At 41.7% G+C, this 27,019-nt stretch overlaps 3 protein-coding genes across 5 annotated transcripts in view; 1 reads left to right on the top strand and 2 right to left on the bottom strand.

Moving 5' to 3' along the window:
- LOC131937815 (cyclin-dependent kinase-like 5) overlaps nucleotides 1-1,909 on the top strand; it is a 42,080-nt gene extending 40,171 nt beyond the window's left edge. For 2 of the 3 annotated variants that reach the window (XM_059295478.1, XM_059295469.1), the window contains exons 18-20: nucleotides 130-199; nucleotides 610-888; nucleotides 1,138-1,909. In XM_059295478.1, coding sequence (XP_059151461.1) covers nucleotides 130-199; nucleotides 610-888; nucleotides 1,138-1,437 — 649 coding nt within the window. In that variant the 3' untranslated portion in view covers nucleotides 1,438-1,909. The remainder of the gene's footprint in view (nucleotides 1-129; nucleotides 200-609; nucleotides 889-1,137) is intronic. The other variant, XM_059295487.1, reaches the window with a different exon arrangement.
- Nucleotides 1,910-3,897: 1,988 nt separating this feature from the next.
- On the bottom strand, nucleotides 3,898-6,231 carry LOC131937809 (polyubiquitin-like). Its single transcript, XM_059295456.1, is given in 1 exon segment — nucleotides 3,898-6,231. A coding segment is annotated over 1 exon segment (2,292 nt). The 5' UTR covers nucleotides 6,205-6,231; the 3' UTR covers nucleotides 3,898-3,912.
- Nucleotides 6,232-19,127: 12,896 nt separating this feature from the next.
- Nucleotides 19,128-25,990, bottom strand: LOC131937797 (uncharacterized). The gene is made up of 2 exons (XM_059295444.1): nucleotides 25,873-25,990; nucleotides 19,128-22,397 (listed from the first exon to the last, which is right to left on the bottom strand). The coding sequence occupies exon 2, from the start codon at nucleotides 22,235-22,237 to the stop codon at nucleotides 19,610-19,612; it is 2,628 nt and encodes an 875-aa protein (XP_059151427.1). The 5' UTR covers nucleotides 22,238-22,397; nucleotides 25,873-25,990; the 3' UTR covers nucleotides 19,128-19,609.
- Between the last annotated feature and the right edge of the window lie 1,029 nt (nucleotides 25,991-27,019).

Here is a 27,019-nt window from a genome sequence, read left to right as displayed (position 1 = left end):
TTTTATAACTTTAAAAAAGTTAAACTATTACTACAAAAACATTGCGAGTTAGTTATTTCCTTTTTCTAGCTTTTTTAAAATGGTATACTGTATTAAACTATTTTAAAAAGGTTTTTTTTTTCTCTACAGGAGAATGTCTGAAGGTACAAGTCAAAATGTTTACAATCTTGTGAGAAAAAAAAAGAAAAAGTTTGTCCAGGTATTTCATGAATTAACCTTTTTTTTAAAAGCATAATATTATACTTTATAAAGAATGAAATAATAAATTGATTAGGTTGTTAAAATATCAACGTCGAAACTCAGTTAGTTAGAAATAGTCAGGTTGAAAAAAATCATAAAGAATTTAATTTGGCAAACAATTTTTTTCATATCTTGATTTGACACCAAACTAGAAAGTAAGATATCTGAAGCTACATTACTTTTTACTTTACACATGCTAAACAAGATTCATTATGAGATGGGAATGTAATGGCTAGTATCTGTATAAAATAATGACAGTGTGACTAAACTACTGATTCATTGTGAGATGGGAATGTAGTGGCTAGTACCTGTATAAAATAATGAGAGTGTGACTGTCTTGTAACTGATATAATACAATGTTGTCTTGAGGTGCCTGAGCCATTTGAGGATGGACGTCTTTCCCCCTCGGTAACCTTACGGAACACCTCTCGCCTGTCACGCTATGACCCAGTAGACAGAGATGACGCAGACTCAACAGTGGACAACACGAGCCCCAGGGAGCCCTACCTCACCCAGCACAACTTAGTCTCCACCCCCGTGCCACATCAGTCAAGTAATGCAGCACGAGGGATTGACCAGCGAAGATCTTTTAAACAACAGCCTGTTGGCTATAGACGAAATGCTGCCCCTAACACCCCCATTGAAAGAGTAAGACGCACCTTCTCATTGATACATGCAGCAACATGCTTATCAAATATTTTTTAAATACATATATTATATTAGCTAATACATTATATAAAATTTGTCTCTATTTTTATAAGTAAAATGAGGAAAATATTTATTAAATTAGGGAAGAAAAAATATGACTTATGTTGTATTTATTAAGGAAGAATAACATTAGAATGGTGTCTGTTGTTCTTTAAATGTTTAATGTGCCAGTTAATTTTGTGTGTGCAGGTAGGAAGACTACAACCCCTGAGTAAAGGACAAACACAGACGTTCTCCAACCAGCCAGCCAATGCAAACAATGATATCTCCCCCACATCTAAACCCTATGGCAAACATACAGACAACAAGTCAACAGTTGCGTCTTCCATACCCAGCAACACCGAGGACCTTCGTCTGATTGGTTCTAAGTCCAGACAAGGAATTCCTCTGATGGAAGAAGATTCCGGGCCCAGATTGTTTACTGGGTACATAGAGTCCAGGATGGGAAGACGGCCAAGCAAATCAGGGAAGAGCTCGGAACTAAAATAAACAACTGACAACAGCTGATGAGGATGTTCATTTGTGGATACAACTATTTTTTTATTTCTCTGCAGCAAAGATATTTAAGAAAATCTTGCATTTATTTAGAACTGTAAACAAATTATGATCAGGCCAGAAGATATTGTCATTCATTCTAGTGTGTGCATCATTGCAATAGTTTCATTAAATTAATATATAATAATGAAAATTCTTGAGCATTAGATTTCAGTCATTCCATTTTTAATCCGTGAAATGTTTTCTGTTATTTTCAGTAAAAATTGATCAATCTGATTGTTTGTGCATATTAAGTTAAATTTAAATTAGGCCTATATATTTAAAGTTTTTTAAAGTGAATTTTAATGATATCAATCACCAATGCATTAGACATTATTATGCAGTTATGTATGAGAAGTGGTACCTCTACGGTAAGTTTATGGAAACTGGTACTTCAATGGGAAGTGGTATCTCTATGGTTAGTGTATGAGAAGCGGTGCCATATATATATATATATATATATATATATATATATATATATATATATATATATATATATATATATATATATATATATATATATATAATTTTCAATAAAATAATGATGTAGTGGAAGTTAAAAATCTGACCCATTAAACAGTAGCACAGAAGTGATTTTTGTTGTTAAAGAGTTCACTTGGCGGGGGGGGGGGGGGGGGGGGGGGGGATAAAAGATGTTTTCTAATAGACGACTGCCTTGGGCTGATTTCTGCAGCTAGATTAACTAAAAAAAAAACCCAGGTCAGTTATTGATTCGAGTTGTCCACATTTGCTGTAGTTTATACTCATTTTATAAACCAGCCATGCTGTATTGATCTCCACCAAAAATTGAGCGCGATTTTTAAATTTTAGTATCAAGCTGTGTGTCTAGGAACAAGGACCTTGTATACTTTTACAAGTGGTGACATTTGAGTCATATTCATAGTAAAAAATTATTGCCCGCCAAAAGTTGAAAAGTTTGCGTCCTTGGAAAAGTATAGTGAACTATAGTTGCTAATTTTCACGTAACAAAACATCAGTTTTGTTTGATTTTATTTGAAGCTTTAGCTGCAGCTTGTGATTTTCGGTTGTTCTTACTGAACACACGACATAAACTTCTGGAAGACACATGACTTTAACTTCTGGAAGACACATGACTTTAACTTCTGGAAGACACATGACTTTAACTTCTGGAAGACACATGACTTTAACTTCTGGAAGACACATGACTTTAACTTCTGGAAGACACATGACATTAACTTCTGGAAGACACATGACTTTAACTTCTGGTTGGACAAATGACTTTAACTTCTGGTTGGACACATGTCATTAACTTCTGGAAGACACATGACTTTAACTTCTGGAAGACACATGACTTTAACTTCTGGAAGACACATGACTTTAACTTCTGGTTGGACAAATGACTTTAACTTCTGGTTGGACAAATGACTTTAACTTCTGGTTGGACAAATGACATTAAGTTCTGGTAGACACATGACATTAACTTCCGGTTGGTCAAATGACAACTTCTGGTTTGACATTGGACACATGACATTTACTTCTGTCTGAAAACATGGGGTGACACATTTGTTAGCTCGCCCAAAATACCTGGCTTACGGGAATCTATTCCAGAGGAAAACAAAAAGACATTCCATACGACACGCGTTCTTTACAGCAGTAACACATGTACCGTTGTAAAATGTTATACATTGATGTATGGTACATGATCATACAGGCCTAGGTTCTGTGTCGGTCAGTAACGAAACAGATCAGCCAGGGGCCCGTGGTTATCAAGAATTTTTAGTAGGAGCGGCTATCAGAAGTAAGGGAGATTAGTGACTCTTTATATAGTTCTGTATGTTTATTTGATTAAAGAAGATATTTTAAAAAAATATATAAAAATCACGTTTGTGATAAGGTAATAATTTAACTTAAGTTTATAGAAACTAAATTGACATAAAAACGTCATTTAAATTGGTTGCATTTATGAAGCTGGATAGCTTCACTTCCTTACCTCATCCAGCTCGAGTTAATGACACAAGCTATTATTATTTGCACCACCAGCAACTTGTTACCTTCTAATTTGTTTTACATTTTATGGGCTAGGTTTCTCATAGCTTTCTAGAAATAAAAAAAAAAGTATTTTCAAAGAACGTCAGTTGTCCCAACAGCGAGATTTACATAATAGCTCAGAGGCCGTGTCCACACAGGTTACATTTTCATGGTTGTTGTGAAATTGACCAAGGCTACAACTACAAGCACAACCGCTCACATTTATGAGTGAAAAAAATACAAGTCCTTATCACCATGACAGCTAAACAACAGACAAATCAAACAAAATGTATATCTAGGAATTATTGAAATGTACTGGGTAAGAAGTTTAAATAATTATTCTATATAATTAATTCTGTAAAATAAGTTAAATAAGTTGTACAAGAACTAGATGTACTGTTTTGTAAAAACTTTTTGAGCCTACAGTTTCACCTCAGATTCTTTCTGAATGTTGTAATCTGACAGTGTGCGACCATCCTCTAGCTGTTTGCCAGCAAAGATCAGACGCTGTTGATCTGGAGGAATGCCTTCTTTGTCTTGGATTTTGGCCTTGACATTTTCAATGGTGTCTGATGGTTCAACCTCAAGGGTGATGGTTTTGCCAGTGAGGGTCTTCACGAAGATTTGCATACCACCTCTCAGACGAAGCACCAGATGAAGGGTTGATTCTTTCTGAATGTTGTAATCTGACAGAGTGCGACCATCTTCAAGCTGTTTGCCAGCAAAGATCAGACGCTGTTGATCTGGAGGAATGCCTTCTTTGTCTTGGATTTTGGCCTTGACATTTTCAATGGTGTCTGATGGTTCAACCTCAAGGGTGATGGTTTTGCCAGTGAGGGTCTTCACGAAGATTTGCATACCACCTCTCAGACGAAGCACCAGATGAAGGGTTGATTCTTTCTGAATGTTGTAATCTGACAGAGTGCGACCATCTTCAAGCTGTTTGCCAGCAAAGATCAGACGCTGTTGATCTGGGGGAATGCCTTCTTTGTCTTGGATTTTGGCCTTGACATTTTCAATGGTGTCTGATGGTTCAACCTCAAGGGTGATGGTTTTGCCAGTGAGGGTCTTCACGAAGATTTGCATACCACCTCTCAGACGAAGCACCAGATGAAGGGTTGACTCTTTCTGAATGTTGTAATCTGACAGAGTGCGACCATCCTCTAGCTGTTTGCTAGCAAAGATCAGACGCTGTTGATCTGGGGGAATGCCTTCTTTGTCTTGGATTTTGGCCTTGACATTTTCAATAGTGTCTGATGGTTCAACCTCAAGGGTGATGGTTTTGCCAGTGAGGGTCTTCACGAAGATTTGCATACCACCTCTCAGACGAAGCACCAGATGAAGGGTTGACTCTTTCTGAATGTTGTAATCTGACAGAGTGCGACCATCCTCTAGCTGTTTGCCAGCAAAGATCAGACGCTGTTGATCTGGGGGAATGCCTTCTTTGTCTTGGATTTTGGCCTTGACATTTTCAATAGTGTCTGATGGTTCAACCTCAAGGGTGATGGTTTTGCCAGTGAGGGTCTTCACGAAGATTTGCATACCACCTCTCAGACGAAGCACCAGATGAAGGGTTGACTCTTTCTGAATGTTGTAATCTGACAGAGTGCGACCATCCTCTAGCTGTTTGCCAGCAAAGATCAGACGCTGTTGATCTGGGGGAATGCCTTCTTTGTCTTGGATTTTGGCCTTGACATTTTCAATAGTGTCTGATGGTTCAACCTCAAGGGTGATGGTTTTGCCAGTGAGGGTCTTCACGAAGATTTGCATACCACCTCTCAGACGAAGCACCAGATGAAGGGTTGACTCTTTCTGAATGTTGTAATCTGACAGAGTGCGACCATCTTCAAGCTGTTTGCCAGCAAAGATCAGACGCTGTTGATCTGGGGGAATGCCTTCTTTGTCTTGGATTTTGGCCTTGACATTTTCAATGGTGTCTGATGGTTCAACCTCAAGGGTGATGGTTTTGCCAGTGAGGGTCTTCACGAAGATTTGCATACCACCTCTCAGACGAAGCACCAGATGAAGGGTTGATTCTTTCTGAATATTGTAATCTGACAGAGTGCGACCATCTTCAAGCTGTTTGCCAGCAAAGATCAGACGCTGTTGATCTGGGGGAATGCCTTCTTTGTCTTGGATTTTGGCCTTGACATTTTCAATGGTGTCTGATGGTTCAACCTCAAGGGTGATGGTTTTGCCAGTGAGGGTCTTCACGAAGATTTGCATACCTATAATTAATAAAATGTAGATGGTTTTTAGTAATTTAATTAATTGTAACCAGTTAAAAAATATATTCTAGAATGTTGACCTGAACACAACCCTACACATCCAACTGTCAACAGGTTTAGAAAGTATCCTTAAGCTAACATTTAAGTAACATGTAAAGAAAGGTCAACTACAATTATCATATTGGTTCTTATATTGCAAACTTTGAAATAGAATAATGAATGTTAGTTCAAAAGAATCATGCTGGAAACAAAAATTACCTCCTCTAAGTCTTAAAACCAGATGAAGAGTAGATTCTTTCTGAATGTTGTAGTCTGATAGTGTGCGTCCGTCTTCAAGTTGTTTGCCAGCAAAAATTAATCTCTGCTGGTCAGGAGGGATGCCTTCTTTGTCCTGTATTTTAGCCTTCACATTTTCTATTGTGTCTGATGGCTCAACCTCCAAGGTAATGGTTTTACCTGTCAGGGTTTTCACAAAGATCTGCATGATTCTGATTGAAGATCTGTTTGGATGAGAAGAAATTTTAACAACTTTAAAATTTTAATCATATAGTGCACAGCACAGATCTTTGCTACACCAGTTATTGAAATTGAGTGAGCCCCATATATTTTATTTGAATTAAGGTTATTAAGGAAGGGCCTAATTGGATAATGATTGAATTTTGACAATAGACCTACTTTTTTCATTAGGATAGGACTAGATATCTGGACTAGTTTAACTAATAACTAGCCCTATCCATAATCCTAACCCTAAACGTAGCCATAGTTCACTGCGCATGCGCATGCGCACAACTATCTTTTGCCGACTAGGTGGAGGGAGACGGGGCGAAAAATCTTTTTCCGAGTAGTCAGTTCATAATTATATAACTTCGTCTAGGTCAGATAAGGGTAAAATCTTAGTTTAGTAAATTCGGCCAAAACTAGTAATGTAGGAGGGAGTGAATTAATGAATATGTCATTAAATTTGAGTATATTTTCGTATATTTTGAAAAATATTATAAATAATTGAATAATAGATCCCCATTTATGGTTAAATCAATTTAAAAATCCTGAAATTAATTTTTATGAACCCTGTTCGAGCTAATCTAGTAAATTTGCTATTAAAAACAGCTGGATTCTAGCTACCACTTCGTTATCGGTATTAATATCGGGCATGCGAGATTTCATTATCTAGTTGAAAAGGAAAGCAGGGGGGTGTGGCCAGATGCATTTAGACGCATCAGGCGGAACCCCCCCCCCAGGACGCATTTAGTCGCATCCGGCGGGAATGAGTTAAGATAGTAATGACGTCACGTGCGAGCGTTAACTTGGTGACGATGTGCTAAGTGGGGGATGAAAAGGTGGGGGTTCAAGAAATGCGACTCAGCATGCTTTTTACATTTCTTGACCCTTCTTAATAGTTACCAAATGAATGACGCGTCATACTTCTACAGCTGGTCTTTCTCCCACAACCATCCCGTTTTCAGAAGAAAAAAAACCTGACCGTATCAAAATCAGATCGCTGATTTCTACTCAACCTCTCCCCACCACAAATCACAATTTCTATCTGAAACAATATGTTCATATGTTTGTTCTGTAATAATGCACGCTGTCATTACTATTTTAAGAGCGACGTCATTTATGGGCGATCTAATATTGATTTCTTTACTACAAAGAAAGTGTTTAAAAGTTCGACCTCCCAACAATTGTTGTGGTCTTGGATACACACTATTAAGTCTGAAAAGGTTTATTAGTCATTCATGTCAACTATATTAATAAAAAAAAGAAAAACAACTATACAGGCATTATTAAAACAATACTAAACAACATATTAAACCACAAAATCAACACAACAGACATGCGAATAGATAATTTTACAAGGGAAACTACTCTATTATTGTTTTTGAAACATGGCCGCTGCGTGTATTTACTCATTGTTGTCTAAAAAGTGGTAGTTTAAAGTTTATTCGAGGATATTTTTGACTGGTTTGGTCGTGGATTGTGATGTTATTCAATTATCTATTATTTTATGTAAAATATGTCATAAATATGGCCAAATGAAAGAAATATTCATTAGTTTGGCCTACCTCCATCGCACATATATTGTGACATTGCTAGATCTAGATCTAGATCTAGATCTAGCTACGTTGGAATTTACGACGCTAAACTAATAACTAAGGTTTTGGTAAAACTCCATTTTAACGTATTTTATTCCCCCGCTTCACGTTCACCTCCAGTTGAGCGTATTTTATTATAAACACAACCGTAACACACTAAAACGTTAGGGAAACACTAGAGTATATCTACTTATTTTTTTATGAATGTTATTTTTAATTAGAAAAGGTAAAAAAAAAACAACAACATAAAAAAGCATTAGAACTGTTCCAATTAAATATCGTGTGACTGTCAGCGGGAGAAAAATCCTTACACGGTCGTGGGTTCACCGTGAGTTCACATTGACTTTAATTATTAATAATTATCAGCATACGTCATAGCTCGGACAATAGCTGTTTGAAATTATGTTGGCCTCAGTTTTGGGGTCATTGTAAGTTCGTAAATGTTTATTTATAGTATCATGCCTGGGAGATACTTGTAACAATACAAACTTAAACCGTCTTGCAATTGACTTTAGTTACGTTTCGTTTACGTACTTCACCCATTGCCATGAAAATTCTAACTGACAAACATAGCACATTCAATATTCTAAATTTGGATTTTTCTCAAATTTTGTAAATTATCAAAATCTAAAACAAAGTCATTCTCTTTGTTTTTTTATTCATTTGTTAAAACAAAAATACAATACAAATAAATAAATCGTGTTTTCCTAATGTTTTGGTGTGTTTCGGTTATTATAATTATTATAAAATACGCTCAAATGGAGGTAAACAAACAGCGGAGAATAAAATACGCTAAAATGGAGTTTTACCTAAGTATTACCCATGAAAGCATTAAATATTATGATAATTAGTTTCCTAACTAATTTCTAGGCCTAGATCTACCTTTATTTGATTTCACAGCAGAATAACATTTACTCCTGACGCCAGTCTGAAAATTCGTCCTTCCTCTCTGGCAATGGTGATTTCTGCGTTTACGCTTTCTTGGGCTCCTTTAAATGTTTGATAAAAGCCACGTTGGTACAAGAAGCCTGCGATTTGTTTCTCCGTGGCTCGACCTCCACACAACGTGATTACCGCTTTCAATTCTTTGTGTCCTATTTGGAAATCCAAGTCTGGGTCATTTAAAATTTCTTTTTGTCTTGCACATTGCTGACCCATGATGGTGATGCATTATGATGATAGCGTCATAATTTATGACGCTATGATTTGAAACCAAATCACGCGCATGCTCAAGGTAAGTCACGACAACCCCGCGGAAGTAAGATTTTTGTGTGGTTGTTAAGAAGCATTTACCCGGCATTTTGTGACGATGTGTGACGGAGGGGAGGGGGGGGGGGGGGGGGTAAAAAATCATACCTGTCCCATAAGACAGTGCCTGGTTCAGCTAGTTAACTGTCCCATAAGACAGCGTGACAGTACCTGGTTCAGCTAGTTAACTGTCCCATAAGACAGTGCCTAGTTCAGCTAGTTAACTGTCCCATAAAACAGCGTGACAGTACCTGGTTCAGCTAGTTAACTGTCCCATAAGACAGTGCCTGGTTCAGCTAGTTAACTGTCCCATAAGACAGTGCCAGGTTCAGCTAGTTAACTGTCCCATAAAACAGCGTGACAGTGCCTAGTTCAGCTAGTTAACTGTCCCATAAAACAGCGTGACAGTACCTGGTTCAGCTAGTTAACTGTCCCATAAGACAGTGCCTGGTTCAGCTAGTTAACTGTCACATAAGACAGTGCCTGGTTCAGCTAGTTAACTGTCCCATAAGACAGTGCCTGGTTCAGCTAGTTAACTGTCCCATAAGACAGTGCCTGGTTCAGCTAGTTAACTGTCACATAAGACAGTGCCTGGTTCAGCTAGTTAACTGTCCCATAAGACAGTGCCTGGTTCAGCTAGTTAACTGTCCCATAAGACAGTGCCTGGTTCAGCTAGTTAACTGTCACATAAGACAGTGCCTGGTTCAGCTAGTTAACTGTCCCATAAGACAGTGCCTGGTTCAGCTAGTTAACTGTCACATAAGACAGTGCCTGGTTCAGCTAGTTAACTGTCCCATAAGACAGTGCCTGGTTCAGCTAGTTAACTGTCCCATAAAACAGCGTGACAGTGCCTAGTTCAGCTAGTTAACTGTCCCATAAAACAGCGTGACAGTACCTGGTTCAGCTAGTTAACTGTCCCATAAGACAGTACCTGGTTCAGCTAGTTAACTGTCCCATAAGACAGTGCCTAGTTCAGCTAGTTAACTGTCCCATAAGACAGTGCCTGGTTCAGCTAGTTAACTGTCACATAAGACAGTGCCTGGTTCAGCTAGTTAACTAGGGGTCGGCGTGGTCGAGTCGGTAAAGCTCATGGTTGCGAAACCGAAAAGTCTCGAGTTCGAACCCCCGGGCAGATGAGGCTCGTTAGCTGGGGACAGTCACTCTTCTAGGAGAGACAACTCCAAAATTAAACAACTGCTGCTTTGTAGTTTGTTCTTGGTTGGACAAAGGCTATGGAAGCAAATCCAAAAAGAAAAGCAGGCTGAAATCGGAGTCAATGGCCTCAATGGCGCATAACCAGTTGACACGTAATGCTTAATTGTGTTGGAGGCGTGGTCGAGTCGGCAAAAAGCTCATGGTTGATAAATTCGAACAGTCTCGAGTTCAAACGCACTGGCCGATAAATCTCGATCCCCTTCAACACTAATAAAACGAAGAAGAAGAAGCTAGTTAACTGTCCCATAAGACAGTGCCTAGTTCAGCTAGTTAACTGTCCCATAAGACAGTGCCTGGTTCAGCTAGTTAACTGTCCCATAAGACAGTGCCTAGTTCAGCTAGTTAACTGTCCCATAAGACAGTGCCTGGTTCAGCTAGTTAACTGTCCCATAAGACAGTGCCTGGTTCAGCTAGTTAACTGTCCCATAAGACAGTGCCAGGTTCAGCTAGTTAACTGTCCCATAAGACAGTGCCTGGTTCAGCTAGTTAACTGTCCCATAAGACAGTGCCTGGTTCAGCTAGTTAACTGTCCCATAAGACAGTGCCTGATTCAGCTGCTGGTGGTCTGCTCGGCTGGCTTGTCCCAGCTCATGACAGAAGGGCCGTACTCCGGGTCATCAAAGTTGAAGATGTCAAAAACTTCCTGCTGTGTTCTGGGAGTCAGGATGGGTTTAGCTGAAAAACTGCTGGACAAGTTCATGTGATGGTTGATGGACATGTTGACATTTGGCATCATGACATCTAGCCAGTCTGACATGTCCATTTGTGTTGAGGCGTCCACAATGTCACTGGACTCACCTCCCCCCCCCCCTCCCAAGCCCAGCGCGGCCAGGTCTGGCTCGGAGCCATGCCTGCTGGGAGTGTGTAGACTGGCCCCGTAGGGCCCACTTGCATTGCCTTGGTCCAGCAGCTCATTGTACCCGTCATGGCTGGTCAGCTGGGATTCTGTGACCTTGACCTCCAGGTTGAGGCTGGGTTCTCCCATGTCCAGCTGATTAAAACCTGTCTCAGTTGACCAGTCCATGGTGGAGAGGTCTGGTGAGGGCAGCATTTCTCCCCAGTCCAGCAGCTCCCCTGCATCAGCCTGGGGGTCCTGGAGACCCAAGGGAGCCGTCAGCTCCTGGGGGCTGCGCAATGTGGGGCGCTCAGGAAAGAGTCAGAAAACGTGTGGACAGAGGTCAAGGTTTGGTCCCTTGGGCTGAGGTGCTGCTGACCTGAGTAGCTGTTTGAAGTCACGCCAGCTGCTGTTGTCATGGTAACAGTGCTGGTTTCTGGCGCAGCCATTTTTGGTGTGGGCAGGGGTTCTGTGGCAGCACTTGGTGGCAAATCTGAAAGGTCAATCAATAACTTGTGTATTAGAGAAGGGAAAAGTGCATGTAGACCCCCTGGCAAATCTGAAATGTCAATCAATAACTTGTGTATTAGAGAGAGGAAAAGTGCATGTAGACCCCCTGGCAAATCTGAAAGGTCAATCAATAACTTGTGTATTAGAGAAGGGAAAAGTGCATGTAGACCCCCTGGCAAATCTGAAATGTCAATCAATAACTTGTGTATTAGAGAGAGGAAAAGTGCATGTAGACCCCCTGGCAAATCTGAAAGGTCAATCAATAACTTGTGTATTAGAGAGAGGAAAAGTGCATGTAGACCCCCTGTTACTGCTGGAAGCATGACCACTGACCTCTATTTCTGATTAGAATCTCCAAGACATCATCCATAGTTTGAGAGTTCACATGAGGGTCAATCTGACCCTGGGTGTTGTTGATGGTGTTGTTGTTGTTGTTGGTGGTGGTGATGGTAGTACTCACTGGACTATCTGTAGTCACTTCCTTCTTATTGTTTATCAGGTGTGGCACCTGACAATAGACAAAATACATTGGTCCAGAGTTTCTTCCAGGCATCTCTTCGGGGGTGGGGGGGGGGGGGCAAAGCCCCCCCCCCCCCCGAAAATTTTTTACCGCCCCCCCCGAACAAAATGAAATTTATATAATTTATATAGAAAATATATACTTTTAACAGTGTCCGCCCCCCCGAAGAAAGTCTACCGCACCCCCCCCCCCAAGTCTGGAAGAAACACTGCATTGGTCATGTGACGGAAACATGACTTAGTCTAACTACCAGAACAAACCAGTTGAGTCTAACTACCAGAACAAACCAGCAGACAAAAACAAAATGTTTGATTATAATGACTTGAACAAACCGTTTGCTGCTGCTTAATTTTGATGGCCTCACATAACGAGGTGGCTCTTTCATGGGTCCATTGAAATATGGGCTGGACGTACACCTCTGGATGGTCTCATGTTGGTCACTGACAAGTGGTGCCGAGGGTAGCGAGTTGGTTCTAGAACAGAAAAGTTGGGGTTTAGAAGAGAAGTGAGATATGACAAGTACCTAGCTGTGACAAGTACCTAGCTGTGACAAGTACCTGGCTATGGGCTATGACAAGTACCTGGCTATGGGCTATGACAAGTACCTGGCTATGGGCTATGACAAGTACCTGGCTATGGGCTATGACAAGTACCTGGCTATGGGCTATGACAAGTAGCTGGCTATGGGCTATGGCAAGTACCTGGCTATGGGCTATGACAAGTAGCTGGCTATGGGCTATGACAAGTACCTGGCTATGGGCTATGACAAGTACCTGGCTCTGACAAGTACCTGGCTATGGGCTATGACAAGTACCTGGCTATGACAAGTACCTGGCTATGGGCTATGACAAGTACCTGGCTATGGGCTATGACAAGTACCTGGCTATGGGCTATGACAAGTACCTGACTATGACAAGTACCTAGCTATGATAAGTACATGGCTATGGGCTAAAGTACCTGGCTATGGGCTATGACAAATACCTGGCTATGACAAGTGCCTGGCTTTGGGCTATGACAAGTACATGGCTATGGGCTATGAACAGTACCTGGCTATGTCAAGTACCTGGCTATCGGTTATGACAAGTACCTGGCTATGGGCTATGACAAGTAGCTGGCTATGAGCTATAACAAGTACCTGGCTATGAGCTATCACAAGTACCTAGGTATGGGCTATGACAAGTACCTGGCTATGGGCTATGACAAGTACCTGGCTATGGGCTATGACAAGTACCTGGCTATAACAAGTACCTGGCTATGACAAGTACCTGGCTTTGGGCTATGACAAGTACCTGGCTATGGGCTATGACAAGTACCTGGCTATGGGCTATGACAAGTACCTGGCTATAACAAGTACCTGGCTATGACAAGTACCTGGCTTTGGGCTATGACAAATATCTAGCTATGACAAGTACCTGACTTTGAAAAGTACCTGACTATGAAAAGTAACTAGCTATGATAAGTATCTGACTATGACAAATACCTAGCTACGACAAGTACATGGCTATGGGCTAAAGTACCTGGCTTTGGGCTATGACAAGTACCTGGCTATGACAAGTACCTGGCTATGGGCTATGACAAGTACCTGGCTATGGGTTATGACAAGTACCTGGCTATGGGCTATGACAAGTAGCTGGCTATGGGCTATGACAAGTAGCTGGCTATGACAAGTACCTGGCTATGGGCTATGACAAGTAGCTGGCTATGGGCTATGACAAGTAGCTAGCTATGACAAGTACCTGGCTATGGGCTATGACAAGTAGCTGGCTATGGGCTATGACAAGTACCATGCTATGGGCTATGACAAGTAGCTGGCTATGGGCTATGACAAGTACCTGGCTATGGGCTATGACAAGTAGCTGGCTATGAGCTACGACAAGTACCTGGCTATGGGCTATGACAAGTACCTGGCTATGGGCTATGACAAGTACCTGGCTATGAGCTACGACAAGTACCTGGCTATGGGCTATGACAAGTACCATGCTATGGGCTATGACAAGTAGCTGGCTATGGGCTATGACAAGTAGCTGGCTATGGGCTATGACAAGTACCTGGCTATGGGCTATGACAAGTACCTGGCTATGGGCTATGACAAGTAGCTGGCTATGGGCTATGACAAATACCTGGCTATGGGCTATGACAAGTACCTGGCTATGGGCTATGACAAGTACCTGGCTATGAGCTACGACAAGTACCTGGCTATGGGCTATGACAAGTATCTGGCTATGGGCTATGACAAGTAGCTGGCTATGGGCTATGACAAGTAGCTGGCTATGGGCTATGACAAGTAGCTGGCTATGGGCTATGACAAATACCTGGCTATGGGCTATGACAAGTACCTGGCTATGGGCTATGACAAATACCTGGCTATGGGCTATGACAAGTACCTGGCTATGTGCTATGACAAGTAGCTGGCTATGGGCTATGACAAATACCTGGCTATGGGCTATGACAAGTAGCTGGCTATGGGCTAAGACAAATACCTGGCTATGGGCTATGACAAGTACCTGGCTATGGGCTATGACAAGTACCATGCTATGGGCTATGACAAGTAGCTGGCTATGGGCTATGACAAGTAGCTGGCTATGGGCTATGACAAGTAGCTGGCTATGGGCTATGACAAATACCTGGCTATGGGCTATGACAAGTACCTGGCTATGGGCTATGACAAGTACCTGGCTATGGGCTATGACAAGTAGCTGGCTATGGGCTATGACAAATACCTGGCTATGGGCTATGACAAGTACCTGGCTATGGGCTATGACAAGTACCTGGCTATGAGCTACGACAAGTACCTGGCTATGGGCTATGACAAGTACCTGGCTATGGGCTATGACAAGTAGCTGGCTATGGGCTATGACAAGTAGCTGGCTATGGGCTATGACAAGTAGCTGGCTATGGGCTATGACAAATACCTGGCTATGGGCTATGACAAGTACCTGGCTATGGGCTATGACAAGTACCTGGCTATGTGCTATGACAAGTAGCTGGCTATGGGCTATGACAAATACCTGGCTATGGGCTATGACAAGTAGCTGGCTATGGGCTAAGACAAATACCTGGCTATGGGCTATGACAAGTACCTGGCTATGGGCTATGACAAGTAGCTGGCTATGACAAGTACCTGGCTATGACTAGTACCTGATTCAAATAGAAAGCACCAGATCCTGAACTTACGGAATATTAGGTGAAAGATTAAAAGGAATTCAAAGCGTTCACACAGGTCTTGTAAAATAAATGCCTATCAGTGTTTCTTCCAGACTTTTTTCTCCGGATTGCACTTGAAATTTTCGGGGGGGGGGGGGGGGGGGGGGCTGACAACAATTTCCGGAGAGGGGGGCGGACACTGTCAAAAGTATATATTTTCTATATAAATTCCATTTCGTTCGGGGGGGGGGGGGGGGGAGGGAGGGGGTGGTAGACTTTCTTCGAAGAGATGCCTGGAAGAAACTCTGATGCCAATAAAGAGAAGACCTGTCATGTTGAGGATGTAGTAGCGCAGCTAGGTAAAATAGTCGATGTATTGGCTAGCACATTAGAATTATGAAGGGGAAGAATGGGACAGGTCAAATACAAAATGTAACTTGTTTAAAGGGTTAAAGTAGGGTTTGAAACATCAAGGGATTTCGTTTATTTGTGTTAGACGAGGATATGTGTGGAGGAAGGATGATAGTAGACGCCAAAGTAAGAGAATAACCACTGTTTTTAAAAAAAATATATTGTATGTCATGAAATATGAAAGGATGTGTTGTTATAGATACTGTTGATATTACGGTTAGAGCTTTTGTGTGGACACAAAAGAAAGATTGTCGGGGAGTAATGTAACTAGGGGAAGTTACGGGCCAATAGTGGTGGGGACATCGCAACCACCCGCGGACATTACCTGTACCCATTTATACACCGGGGCGTGGCCAGAGTGACCGCACCTGCCGGGGCCGTGAGTAGTATCAACAGGTAATTTACGTCGCACGGGACGAGATTCAGTGTGATGTACGGGGAAGACGGACTGGTACTTTGATAGATAGGACATGACTTATCGACATTCAGGAATATTGGCAGATGCCAGGGGTAGCCAATAAATACGGACCCATCGACACACGACAGGACATTATAACTAGAGGTACACGAGAGACTGTAGACTAGACTTTGGTCGTGGTACGAGTTAGAAATCCAGACCAAGTTAGAAGAAACCAGTACGGACGTGCTTACTGTGACCGGACTTAGGGGTGAGTAAGATTGTACGTAGCTATCATTGTTAGTGAATACGTTGTGAATGTAGTGTATGAATTGTGAATGTTGTGTCTTAAAGAACGTTGTTAGTTGATACATTGGGATGTTGAGCATGAAAGTACGTTGTTAATAGGTTATTAGAGTGAAAGACTAGCTGATGAATGTGATGATTAATCTTAATTTATTGTTTATTTCTTTACAGACTTTGGAGGTCTGTTGGTTTTTTTTTGTTTTTTGTTTGGTTTGGTTATTACCACAATAAAGTGATCGAACCTACCATCGAGTAGAGGAAGTCGGTGTTACCTCATTGGTTACACACACACACACACATACACACACACACACACACATATATATATATATATATATATATATATATATATATATATATGTGTGTGTGTGTGTGTGTGTGTGTGTTAGGGGTTCGTCGAGGTTATAAAGCTATTCTGATATCCCACTTCTGACACCAAAATGTAAGGGGGGATTTTCCGATTTTCGGGAAAGAGAGAGATGGTAAGATGGTATTGTTCTCTCATATCCGTGCATTCCCTTATGAAACAGGGAAGGTTTACCAGACCTGAGCAAAACTAATTACTACACACACAGTTTACAACATTAACATTAAGCTAAAAAATAAAACTTAGTAAACACACATAATATGCATTTATTTAACTTCATCCTACTTCACAAAAATGTATTTTACAAGCAAAAAAAAAAAAAAAAAAAAAAGAATACAAATAAGACCTGGCCAGTCTTCATAATTAAGGAAACATCCCTCGAATTCTTAATACATGTGAAAAATAACAAATAAATCACTTACACTTTTAGATACAACCACAATTTTATCCTTTCATGAATTTATATGAGTTCCTTACACGACCCAGTTCGTCACACACAAAAGGCAGGGTGATTCCCCAGCCACAAGGACAACATATCCGTCCTCCAAAACAAACATCTGGCCCCAGAGTGAGACATTTGGCCACTGGATCGAGACATCAGGCCACGAGCATAATATCGGGCCACAAGAACGAGACATCAGGCCACGAGCATAATATCGGGCCACAAGAACGAGCCATCAGGCAACGAGCATAATATCGGGCCACAAGAACGAGACATCGGGCCACTGGCTCGAGACATTGGGCCACTGGCTCGAGACATCAGGCAATGAGCATAATATCGGGCCACGAGCACAATATCGGGCCACCGGAACGAGACATTTGGCCACTGGTCTCTACATCAGGTCACATATGTACAGGAACAAGGCGTTGGGCCGCTGGTGTAAACACCAGGCCATATCAACCATACCTCAGCCGGGCCACTAAACCAGCCTCTGCGGCTAGCCTTAGGTTGCCATCATAAGGCCTAGACTGGTCTCTAGCCCTAGCTTGGTGTGTAAGAGAGATAGAGAGAGCACACCACCATCCTCTTATATATGCTGAATCAAACCAAACTTTCCCATCACCCCAAACCACCAGTTTGATCCTATCTGACACAGGTCCCATAACTTAAACGAGGCGACCGTTGGGGAGACAGGGCATTAAATTGAAACACAATTGGGTGCTCACACCTAGGGTCCGGTCAAGCTGATCTCCGGCCACAGTCCACGAATGTGACCGCTCGTAAATTTACCTGGTGACACCCCAAGCAGATCAGCGTGCCGTGAGACTCGAACGCCATCTCGTGAGAAGTGGTGGGGGACATTAGCCCGAGCCAGCTACTACTCAACAACAAAACTATAACCACAAAAAAAAAAAACAAGCAACCTATTTACACAAATAAAATAACCAACTAATAATAGAGTACCAGCCAACATATATATATATATCTATCTATATATATATATATATCTATATATATATCTATATTTTATATATATATATATATATATATATATATATATATATATATATATATATATATATATATATATATAAAAGTAAGTATGTATATACGCATGTGTATATGTATTCACATATTTTTTTATTTATTTAATTTTTTTACTCCCCCCCATACATGGATTAACATATAAATTATTACGATGCTTAACAAAAAAAGTTTACTAAAGACATACTTTGCAACGTTGAGTTAATGTAACTTCCCCCCCCCCCCCACAGCGATTGCTTTAAACTGTGCTCAGATATAATATTAATGAATTTTATCTATTGTCGGCTACAAATACAGCTTGATATAGTATGATTATCATTAGCAGGTTTACGTCTTGGTGTCCCCCCCCCCCCACCCCTTCTCCTCCACCCTTGTCGGGATTTGTCAGGTTAGCTCTTAAAAGAGACTATTTAACACTTTAATCAATAATTTAACTAAGTGAAATTATCATTTTTCTGTATATATTTTTTTTGCCTTGGTGTCACCCCCCCCCCCCTAAATGGTGTCACCCGGTGCGGTCCGCACCCCCCCCCTCGCTACGCCCCTGGAAGTAGTCTAAATTATCATTTTGCACAAAATCTTCACTAAAATCAATTAAAAAAACCATTCATACCTTGATGAAGTAGATCTTACACTGAAATAAGATAAAACGTTTGAATAACTATGCAATTTTTTTAAACCTTTATAAAATGTAGATCTTTATTGCAGGCTCATAGCCCTATAGTCTTAAGGCCCTAAATCTATTTTTTAAAAAGAAACTGTAACCATGTCATAACTAAACAATAGTAATTTGAGCATTCAACCATTCTTCTATGTTAAATATATTCAGATAATCAATAGCAAATCTAGAAATTGAAATAAACAACAATAGCGAAGAAGTTGCAACAGATACATAATTTTAATTTAAGCATTTCTAAATTACTAAGTTAAAAATCCGACCCAGTAGCACAGAAGTGATTTTTGTTGTTAAAGAGTTTCACTTCGCGGTAGATAAAAGATGTTTTCTAAAAGACGACTGCCTTGGGCTGATTTCTGCAGCTTGATTAACTAAAAAGAAAAAAATCTCTCGGTCAGTTATTGATTCGAGTTGTCCACATTTGCTGTAGTTTATACTCATTTTATAAACCGGCCATGTTGTATTGATCTCCACCAAAAATTGAGCGCGATTTTTAAATTTTAGTATCAAGCTGTGTGTCTAGGAACAAGGACCTTGTATACTTTTACAAGTGGTGACATTTGAGTCATATTCATAGTAAAAAATTATTGCCCGCCAAAAGGGTAAAATATCCAGTTGAAAAGTTTGCGTCCTCGGAAAAGTATAGTGAACTATAGTTGATTATTTTCACGTAACAAAACATCATTTTTGTTTGATTTTATTTGAAGCTTTAGCAGCAGCTTGTGATTTTCGGTTGTTCTTGCTGGTGGTTGTTTTTTTCTTCAAAGTTAACCCGGCAAACATCTGAGCAGTGGTTAGTTGGTTGCCAGGGAAACGCGCTGGGGTTGGGGTATTCCTCGTCAGGGATTTGTTGGGGGTCACGGAGACTGATCGGGAGGCGACGACTTTACTGGGTTGTTTTAGAATCGATTTAGGCGTTGTTGTTTCCGCGGTGAAAGATTTAGCAGACTTGACCCTTTTGTTTTTAATGCTGTTTTCCCGACCGGATAGATTTTCTTTCTCTCCAGCCATCTCGTAGATTTCACGCGAGACCCGGCAGCTTTGACTTTTTTGAGGTCGGATCTGGCCGGTAGATCTGTCGAAGGCCCCGCGTTTATCGGTGGGGGACTTGACGCTCGTGGTCGATGTAGGCTGGTACGGTTGGTACTTGGATAAAACTTTCACCTTCTTCCCCCCTTCTCCCGCTATACTCTGCTGCCACATTTTATTTAAATCTTTGACAAACTCAAAAACGTTTCCTATTTTGTATTCATCGAGCTTCTCTTTCTTCCGCGAGCAGCTGGCCGCGCGATGCACCATCTTCCCCTGGCTCCTCTTGTCGCGCAGCGATACAACAGCGTCCGATGTTGGCCGAGACAGAGCGTTACGTACGGGTGAGCAGCTTCCGCCCTTCGGATCTCTCTTCTTCAGATTTTTAAACGGACAACTTTCTTTGGGTGTTTGCCCCCTACTGTTTTCCGATGTCTTTTTATCGCTTGTTTTATGTGCAAGGGAAGGGTTGTAGGTGCAGTTGTTATACTGGAAGTTGTTGCCGCCCAGGTACGAAGCGTCCACAGAGGAACCCGTAGCGTGTAAGTTACGGGATGGCTCATTGGGTGCAGAGGTAGATTTTCCCATGGGGGTGTGTCCTCGCGTGCTGGACCATTCCACTCGCGTGGATATAGGGGTGAAATGTGGCGACGAATATCTCCTACGCCCTTCTAACTCACTCGAGCCGAAGTTATGCCCCGTTACAAACCTTGAAGAGTAAGGAATGTCATGGGCCCGCGAATGGAAGGGAGTAGTTGATATCATCGCGTCAATGTTCCGTAGTCTCTGTCTTTCTGCTTGTAAGGAGAAGCCCAGGGCGTCTGAAGTCGATCCAACGTGACTGTTGAATGGATACTGTGAACCCGTGCCCCAAGATGACGGCAAAGTTTTAGCCATTTCCCCGTAGTAAACCGTGCCGTGGTACTTGTTCGTGTCAGGCACCGGCTTGACGTAGTCGACGCTGGTTTGTTTAGACGTACCACTACCCGAAGGTTCGAGAACAATTTCCGATTTCTTAGACTCGACTGAGCTGTACTTGCTGGTAGTCGGCTTGAGGGTGATGTCCCCGGAGTACGGCCCGACTTTGCCGAGGTCGGTGATGGAGGTGTAGCGCTGAGAGGTGGTGGACATGCTCCTGTAGTTGATGGCCGTGGAGTAGTCGACCGAGGAGCCGAAGTTCCTCATATCGTGTTCCTCCTCGGGAACCGTCTCGTTGTTCTGCGAGACATTGTTGATGCCCACCACGGACTGCGGTCCCTCTTCTACCGATGTGCTCGAACCCTTGGGGATATCGATACTACTTGAAAAGTTGTTGCTTCTGATCGATATTTCGCTGTAAGTACCTAATGTTTCTGGGTGGTTGTTGTTTACGGTGTGTCCTATACGGCTTAAACTTAAGGTATCGATACTACCTGGTGGGAATTTGGAGCTTTCGTTGTTGGCCGAGACGTTCATGTAGCCAAGAGAAGACGAGAGATAGCTGCGTGTGTAGGAGTCAGCGGAAGAATAAGGCCTGGAGCTGACCCCGTAGTCCCTCATGATGTCGTCGATAGAACGACCCCCGCCACCTGAACTGGGCTTGAACTCTCGGGACAAAAACTCGGACTGGAGAGTGGACTTTAACTTTAGACCTAACTCACTGGACTCAAAACTGAAATCTTGTCTAGACACGGTGCCAGAGGACGAGCCGGACTGGGTGCCGTTGGTGGTCTCAGATGGCGAGTGTGTTGGCGAGTTTGTTGGCGAATTGTTCATCTCAGGCTGGCTGCTCTCCCCTTGAACGCTGTCAACATCCGGCGCTATGGTTTCGCCGTTCGAATATTTCCCACTTTTGACATCCCGCATGAAATCATCTACGTTGAACTTATCTTTATTTGAGCTGGATACGATGCTGCTAAAGTTTGACGTGTAGCACCCGTTGAGCGGCTTGTCATAGAATGTTCCAGAATTGGACCGGTTGTTAAAGTAATTGCTTTCGTACGAGCCCGACTTTGGCGTGTATTCTATGAATTGAGCCGGCGAGTTAAATTTATCCGAACTAAAACTTTCAGGTCCAGGCGTGTTTGTGCTGCGGCCTCGGGTGCTGTCGCTAATTTCTTTCTGGTCTGTTAAGGCTGTCTTCTGGAACTCCCCGCTGCCCGAGTCCCACGGGCCGGAACTTGGTTTGTTTGTGTGTGTAGCCGAGGGTTGACAGGGTTCCGGAGAGTGCACGTTGTCGGCCAGGCAAAGCTCAAGCCCCTGTCTGCTGTCCATGGACTGCTGTACAGCGGTGGCAGACATCGTTGGCAAGCTGGTGACGTTCACGTCGTGGTCTGACTCGAGTGTCTGGACGGGTGGCCACCTCTGCTACAGAAGTGACGAGGTCAGCGCCGCGCTCGGCTGCCTGGACACCAGACGTTGTCTTTACCAAACATGTCCCAAACCTCACGGTAAGAGTCTCCTGGGGATAGAGGGGAAAACATGAGGATCACTGGGGATGGAGAAAACATGAGGATCACTGGGGATGGAGGGGAAAAATGAGGATCACTGGGGATGGAGGGGAAAACATGAGGATCACTGAGGATGGAGGGGAAAACATGAGGATCACTGGGGATGAGGGGAAAACATGAGGATCACTGGGGATTCAGGGGAAACATGAGGGTCACTGGGGATGGAGGGGGAAAACATGAGGATCACTGGGGATGGAGGAGAAAACATGAGGATCACTGGGGATGGAGGGGGAAAAAACATGAGGATCACTGGGGATGGAGGGGGAAAAACATGAGGATCACTGGGGATGGAGGGGAAAACATGAGGATTACTGGGGATGGAGGGGAAAACATGAGGATCACTGGGGATGGAGGGGAAAACATGAGGATCACTGGGGATGGAGGGGAAAACGTGAGGGTCACTGGGGGTGGAGGGGAAAATATGAGGATCACTGGGGATGGAGGGGAAAACATGAGGATCACTGGGGATGGAGGGGAAAACATGAGGGTCACTGGGGATGGAGGGGAAACATGAGGATAACCAGGGGATATGGATTTGGGATTGAGGGAATTACAGACACTTGAAATTGAGGAGAAGAGCGTAAATGGGGAATGGGGAAATAAGAACCATTGGGGATTCTGAAGCACCATTTGCGGGGACGGCGTGGCCGGATGATAGAGCTTACGACTGCTAACCCGGAAGCATCAACGTAGGACGTTTAACGAGTCTAATGGATACCTGACTCACGTTAGGAAAACATAGGCGGCTGGGCCTAGTGCTGACCACACTATCCTGATCCTTTTATGACCAGCTCATTCAAACAGATGAACTCTACTTCATCTGCTCCGTGTGTCGTGGGAACGAATGGTAAAAGATGATGGTTACGTGCTAGTGCTATCAAATCTACAGAGGATAAGGGTTAAGGTTCGGGTTGCAGCTAGAGTTAAGTCAGGGGGGTACATAAACATTGATGGCATACATCATACAGATACTGCAGGGTAATACTGTCCTAGGATTAGGGTTAACTTGACTATCGCACATCCTAGTGTCAGAGTGCCATATGACATGTCACTGATTAAACTGCCATCTGGTTTATATTTATATCACTACCAGGAGAAAAATATTCCACCATTTTAGTGCCTCATCTAAAAGATAACATAACTCAACACTACAAGTCTGCAGGGGGTGGGGTAGCAGTGGCGTAGGCAGGGGGGGGATTAGGGGGGGTCATAACCCCCCCCCCCATAGACCCCTCGGTATAGATATATAAAGTATGAGGGGGGGGGGGGTGAAAATCGAAAGTTTGAGAGGGGGGGGGGGTGCAAATCGAAAGTTTGAGGGGGGGGGTGCAAATCGAAAGTTTGTCCCCGGGTAAAAATTGGAACCCCCCCCATTGAGACTATCCTGGCTACGCCACTGTGGGGTAGAAATGACTTTTGAAACGTGTAGAGGCTGTTCTAAATATAGAGTGTTTTTCTGTCTTCTTCTTCTTTGTTCTTAATTGTATTTTTGCCAGAGGATTTAAACAACAAGCCCAACTTCGTGTATGAACTGGACTGTGGTCTCCAGATCTGTGGGTGCCCCATATAGTTTCTCCTTGAGTGGGGTGTATAGGGGCCAGTGTTTAGAACGTGCCGGGTTGTACAAGGAGCAGTCCTGTAGGACGTGCTCTGCATTCTCCGATTTATTTGGTCATTAAACATTCAATACCACGTGACGTATGCGAATAATATAAATACAAAACTGGGCTTTGTTAAATGAAAACTGCTTCATATAATTTGTTCCATTAATTTTTTATTCAGCTGCCGTTTAATTTTAATGTAAGGGAAGTAAGCAGTATTATTCGTCTTATATTACTGTACTTGAATAGGCCGATTTCAACGTTTAAAAGCACAAGAACGCTATCCCTTCGATAGCTATTCCATTAAGAATTAAGAATCTTTATGTCAACACTTTAAAATATTACCTCACATTAACAGAGCATAATAGTTTTCTCTGTTTGGCTTCTAGATGAGAATAATAAATTTTCAAAAGACAATATAAAAATAATCTGAAATATTTTTATTGGGGATAAAAAAGCAATTTGGCATCGCAAATCGCTTTCTCGTGTTATTTTTTTTTTATTCGATAAAACGAAAAACAAAACTACGCTAAAATATATTTTCTTGCCTCATTGTTGAAGTAGTTAATTATTCATTACAAACTTCTGCTTGAATTCATAATGCAAATTGCGAATTCCGTGGTGCACTTAATGTGGTAACTTAAAACAGCATTCATGACGTAGATGATCATCAGCTAAAATGGTTGAGTCTATTTGTTTGATACATTTATGTCACATGAAGAAGATCATAAGCTAGAATGGTTGAGTCTATTTGTTTGATACATTTATGTCACATGAAGAAGACCTTAAGTTAGGATGGTTGAGTCTCTTTGTTTGATACATTTATGTCACATGAAGAAGACCTTAAGTTAGGATGGTTGAGTCTCTTTGTTTGATACATTTATGTCACATGAAGAAGACCTTAAGTTAGGATGGTTGAGTCTCTTTGTTTGATACATTTATGTCATATGAAGAAGACCATAAGCTAGAATGGTTGAGTCTCTTTGTTTGATACATTTATGGCACATGCTTTGTGTTCCGTTCATATTTGTTACTTGGATAAAGAACATCTTTACTCTGTGACATTTAAAACAATTTCGTTTGTCTTTTTCAATTTCCGCTTTTAAAAACACGGCCCTCTTAATATAACAATACATTTAACACAGAAAAAAACATCATTAATCATCCGTGCATCTGTAACATAGGTCTATCTGTCAGCAACAAAGATCTTTCGTGTGTAGATCTAGACAATCCAGACCTAGAATCCAGCATCCCACTGTTTATATCTCGAGTCGAATCCGGGTTCAAGTACGTACAATGTCCCTGAGTCCACCCAACTCTAAACAGCTCTAATGGGTACCTAACGTGAGTTAGGGAAAGTAAAGGCTGCTGGGTACAGTGCTGACCACACTATCCTTTCATAAGCCGAGGTCACAGAATCGTGTGAACTCTACTTCACTTGCCCTATGGACCGTCGTGTTCGAAAGAGAATATACCTTATTTTTTTACTGTTTAGATCTAGATCTATGTGTTGATAAAAGTCTATTGCATCTAGACGTCTAGATCTACATCTATTCTATAGAATCTAGATCTAGATCTAGATTCTCTAGATCATCTAGATAGATCTAGATGTAAAATCCAGATCTAGACTAGACTCTAGATCTAGAAATCTAGATCTAGATCTAGATTAGATCTAGATCTATATCTAATAGGGCCTATGTAACCAGTCTTTTGTTTTGAACAACAATCACGTCTAGATCTAGAGCCTCTGTTCTTTCAATACACGAAAGTAATTCTAAATTTCATCAAAAGGTTAATTAAAAAGAGAAACAAAGGGTTCACTTACCGCATCTAGGTGGGGTTAAAGCACTTGAGATGTTATTTTACTGTTTGCCAAAATTGGACCGCTTCCGGTGCAGCCATGGCATCATGACGTTAGATGATGACGCACGAAGTTTCTGTGTAGGTTTCGCACCAATGGCGGTGTTATTGGAAACTACTAGACAAGGGTTACCTTACTTAATGGGAAATAAATTCATACACAGTGAAATAAAGAACGAAAATAAAATGCGTAGGTCTTATTTAATGTTTTAAATTTTAGATACCTAAAGAAAAGACAATTTCATTCATTTTTTGCCATTTTTTAGTACTGGGTCGAGCACTAGTAGAAATACGACTGTTCAGTGACGGTGCTCATTGGTGCGCCATTGTTTTGTTTACACTTGGTGATAGACTGGCGCTAATGAATGAAAAGAAAAGGCCATAGTGTTGAATTATTAGGGAATAACATTTTTGTGTGTCATTGAACCATAACCTATAGTTTACTACACCCAATAAATATCCCAGTCTGTAAAAGTTGGTATCCAGTGTTAATAAGACTTGACTTAATACTAATAGTGCTAGAAACAAATCTTCATTATACTTAAGTTTCATAGTTTCATTCTAATAGAGAGATTGAAAAGAGAGAGAGAGAAAGAGAGATAGAGGGAAAGAGGGAGAGAGAAAGAGGGAGGGAGAGAGAAAGAGAAAGAGAAAAGAGAATAACACGCTGTACATATTTGCAATTAAATAGGGGAGGTAATAGCGTTAAGGCTAAAATAAAAATTAATAAGATGATTATGTCCCATGTAACATTAAAAAACAGACTTTTTTTAGGTACATTAAAAATATTAGTTGACAGCCACCGTCTGTACACCTAGTTTTGTACAAACATCGTGTGTACACCTAGTTTTGTACAACTACCGTCTGTACACCTATTTTTGTACATCCATCATGTTGTACACCTAGTTTTGTACAACCACCGTCTGTACACCTAGTTTTATACACCTATCATGTTGTACAAGCAACTCTTGACAAGATCCTGCCAATTGTAAAATAAATATTTGTACCTGTCTAAATCACCGTTTGAACACAGTTTTTCAGATACTTAATAGCTCTGAGAGTCTACGTCTTCTTTACCGGTCATCCGTTAGTAATTAAGCAATTAACGTTAA

Source organism: Physella acuta, unplaced genomic scaffold (genome assembly GCF_028476545.2).
Source record: "Physella acuta isolate Inbredline_101_S28 unplaced genomic scaffold, ASM2847654v3 ptg000017l, whole genome shotgun sequence".
Classification (NCBI taxonomy): Eukaryota; Metazoa; Mollusca; class Gastropoda; family Physidae; genus Physella; species Physella acuta.
Note: the sequence above shows the minus strand (reverse complement) of the source record. Positions and strands in the feature narration are given on the sequence as shown.

What these genes read in the sequence shown, in the direction of transcription:
- LOC131937797 (XM_059295444.1), bottom strand. Translation starts at nt 22,237, where the DNA reads ATGTCTGCCACCGCTGTACAGCAGTCCATGGACAGCAGACAGGGGCTT.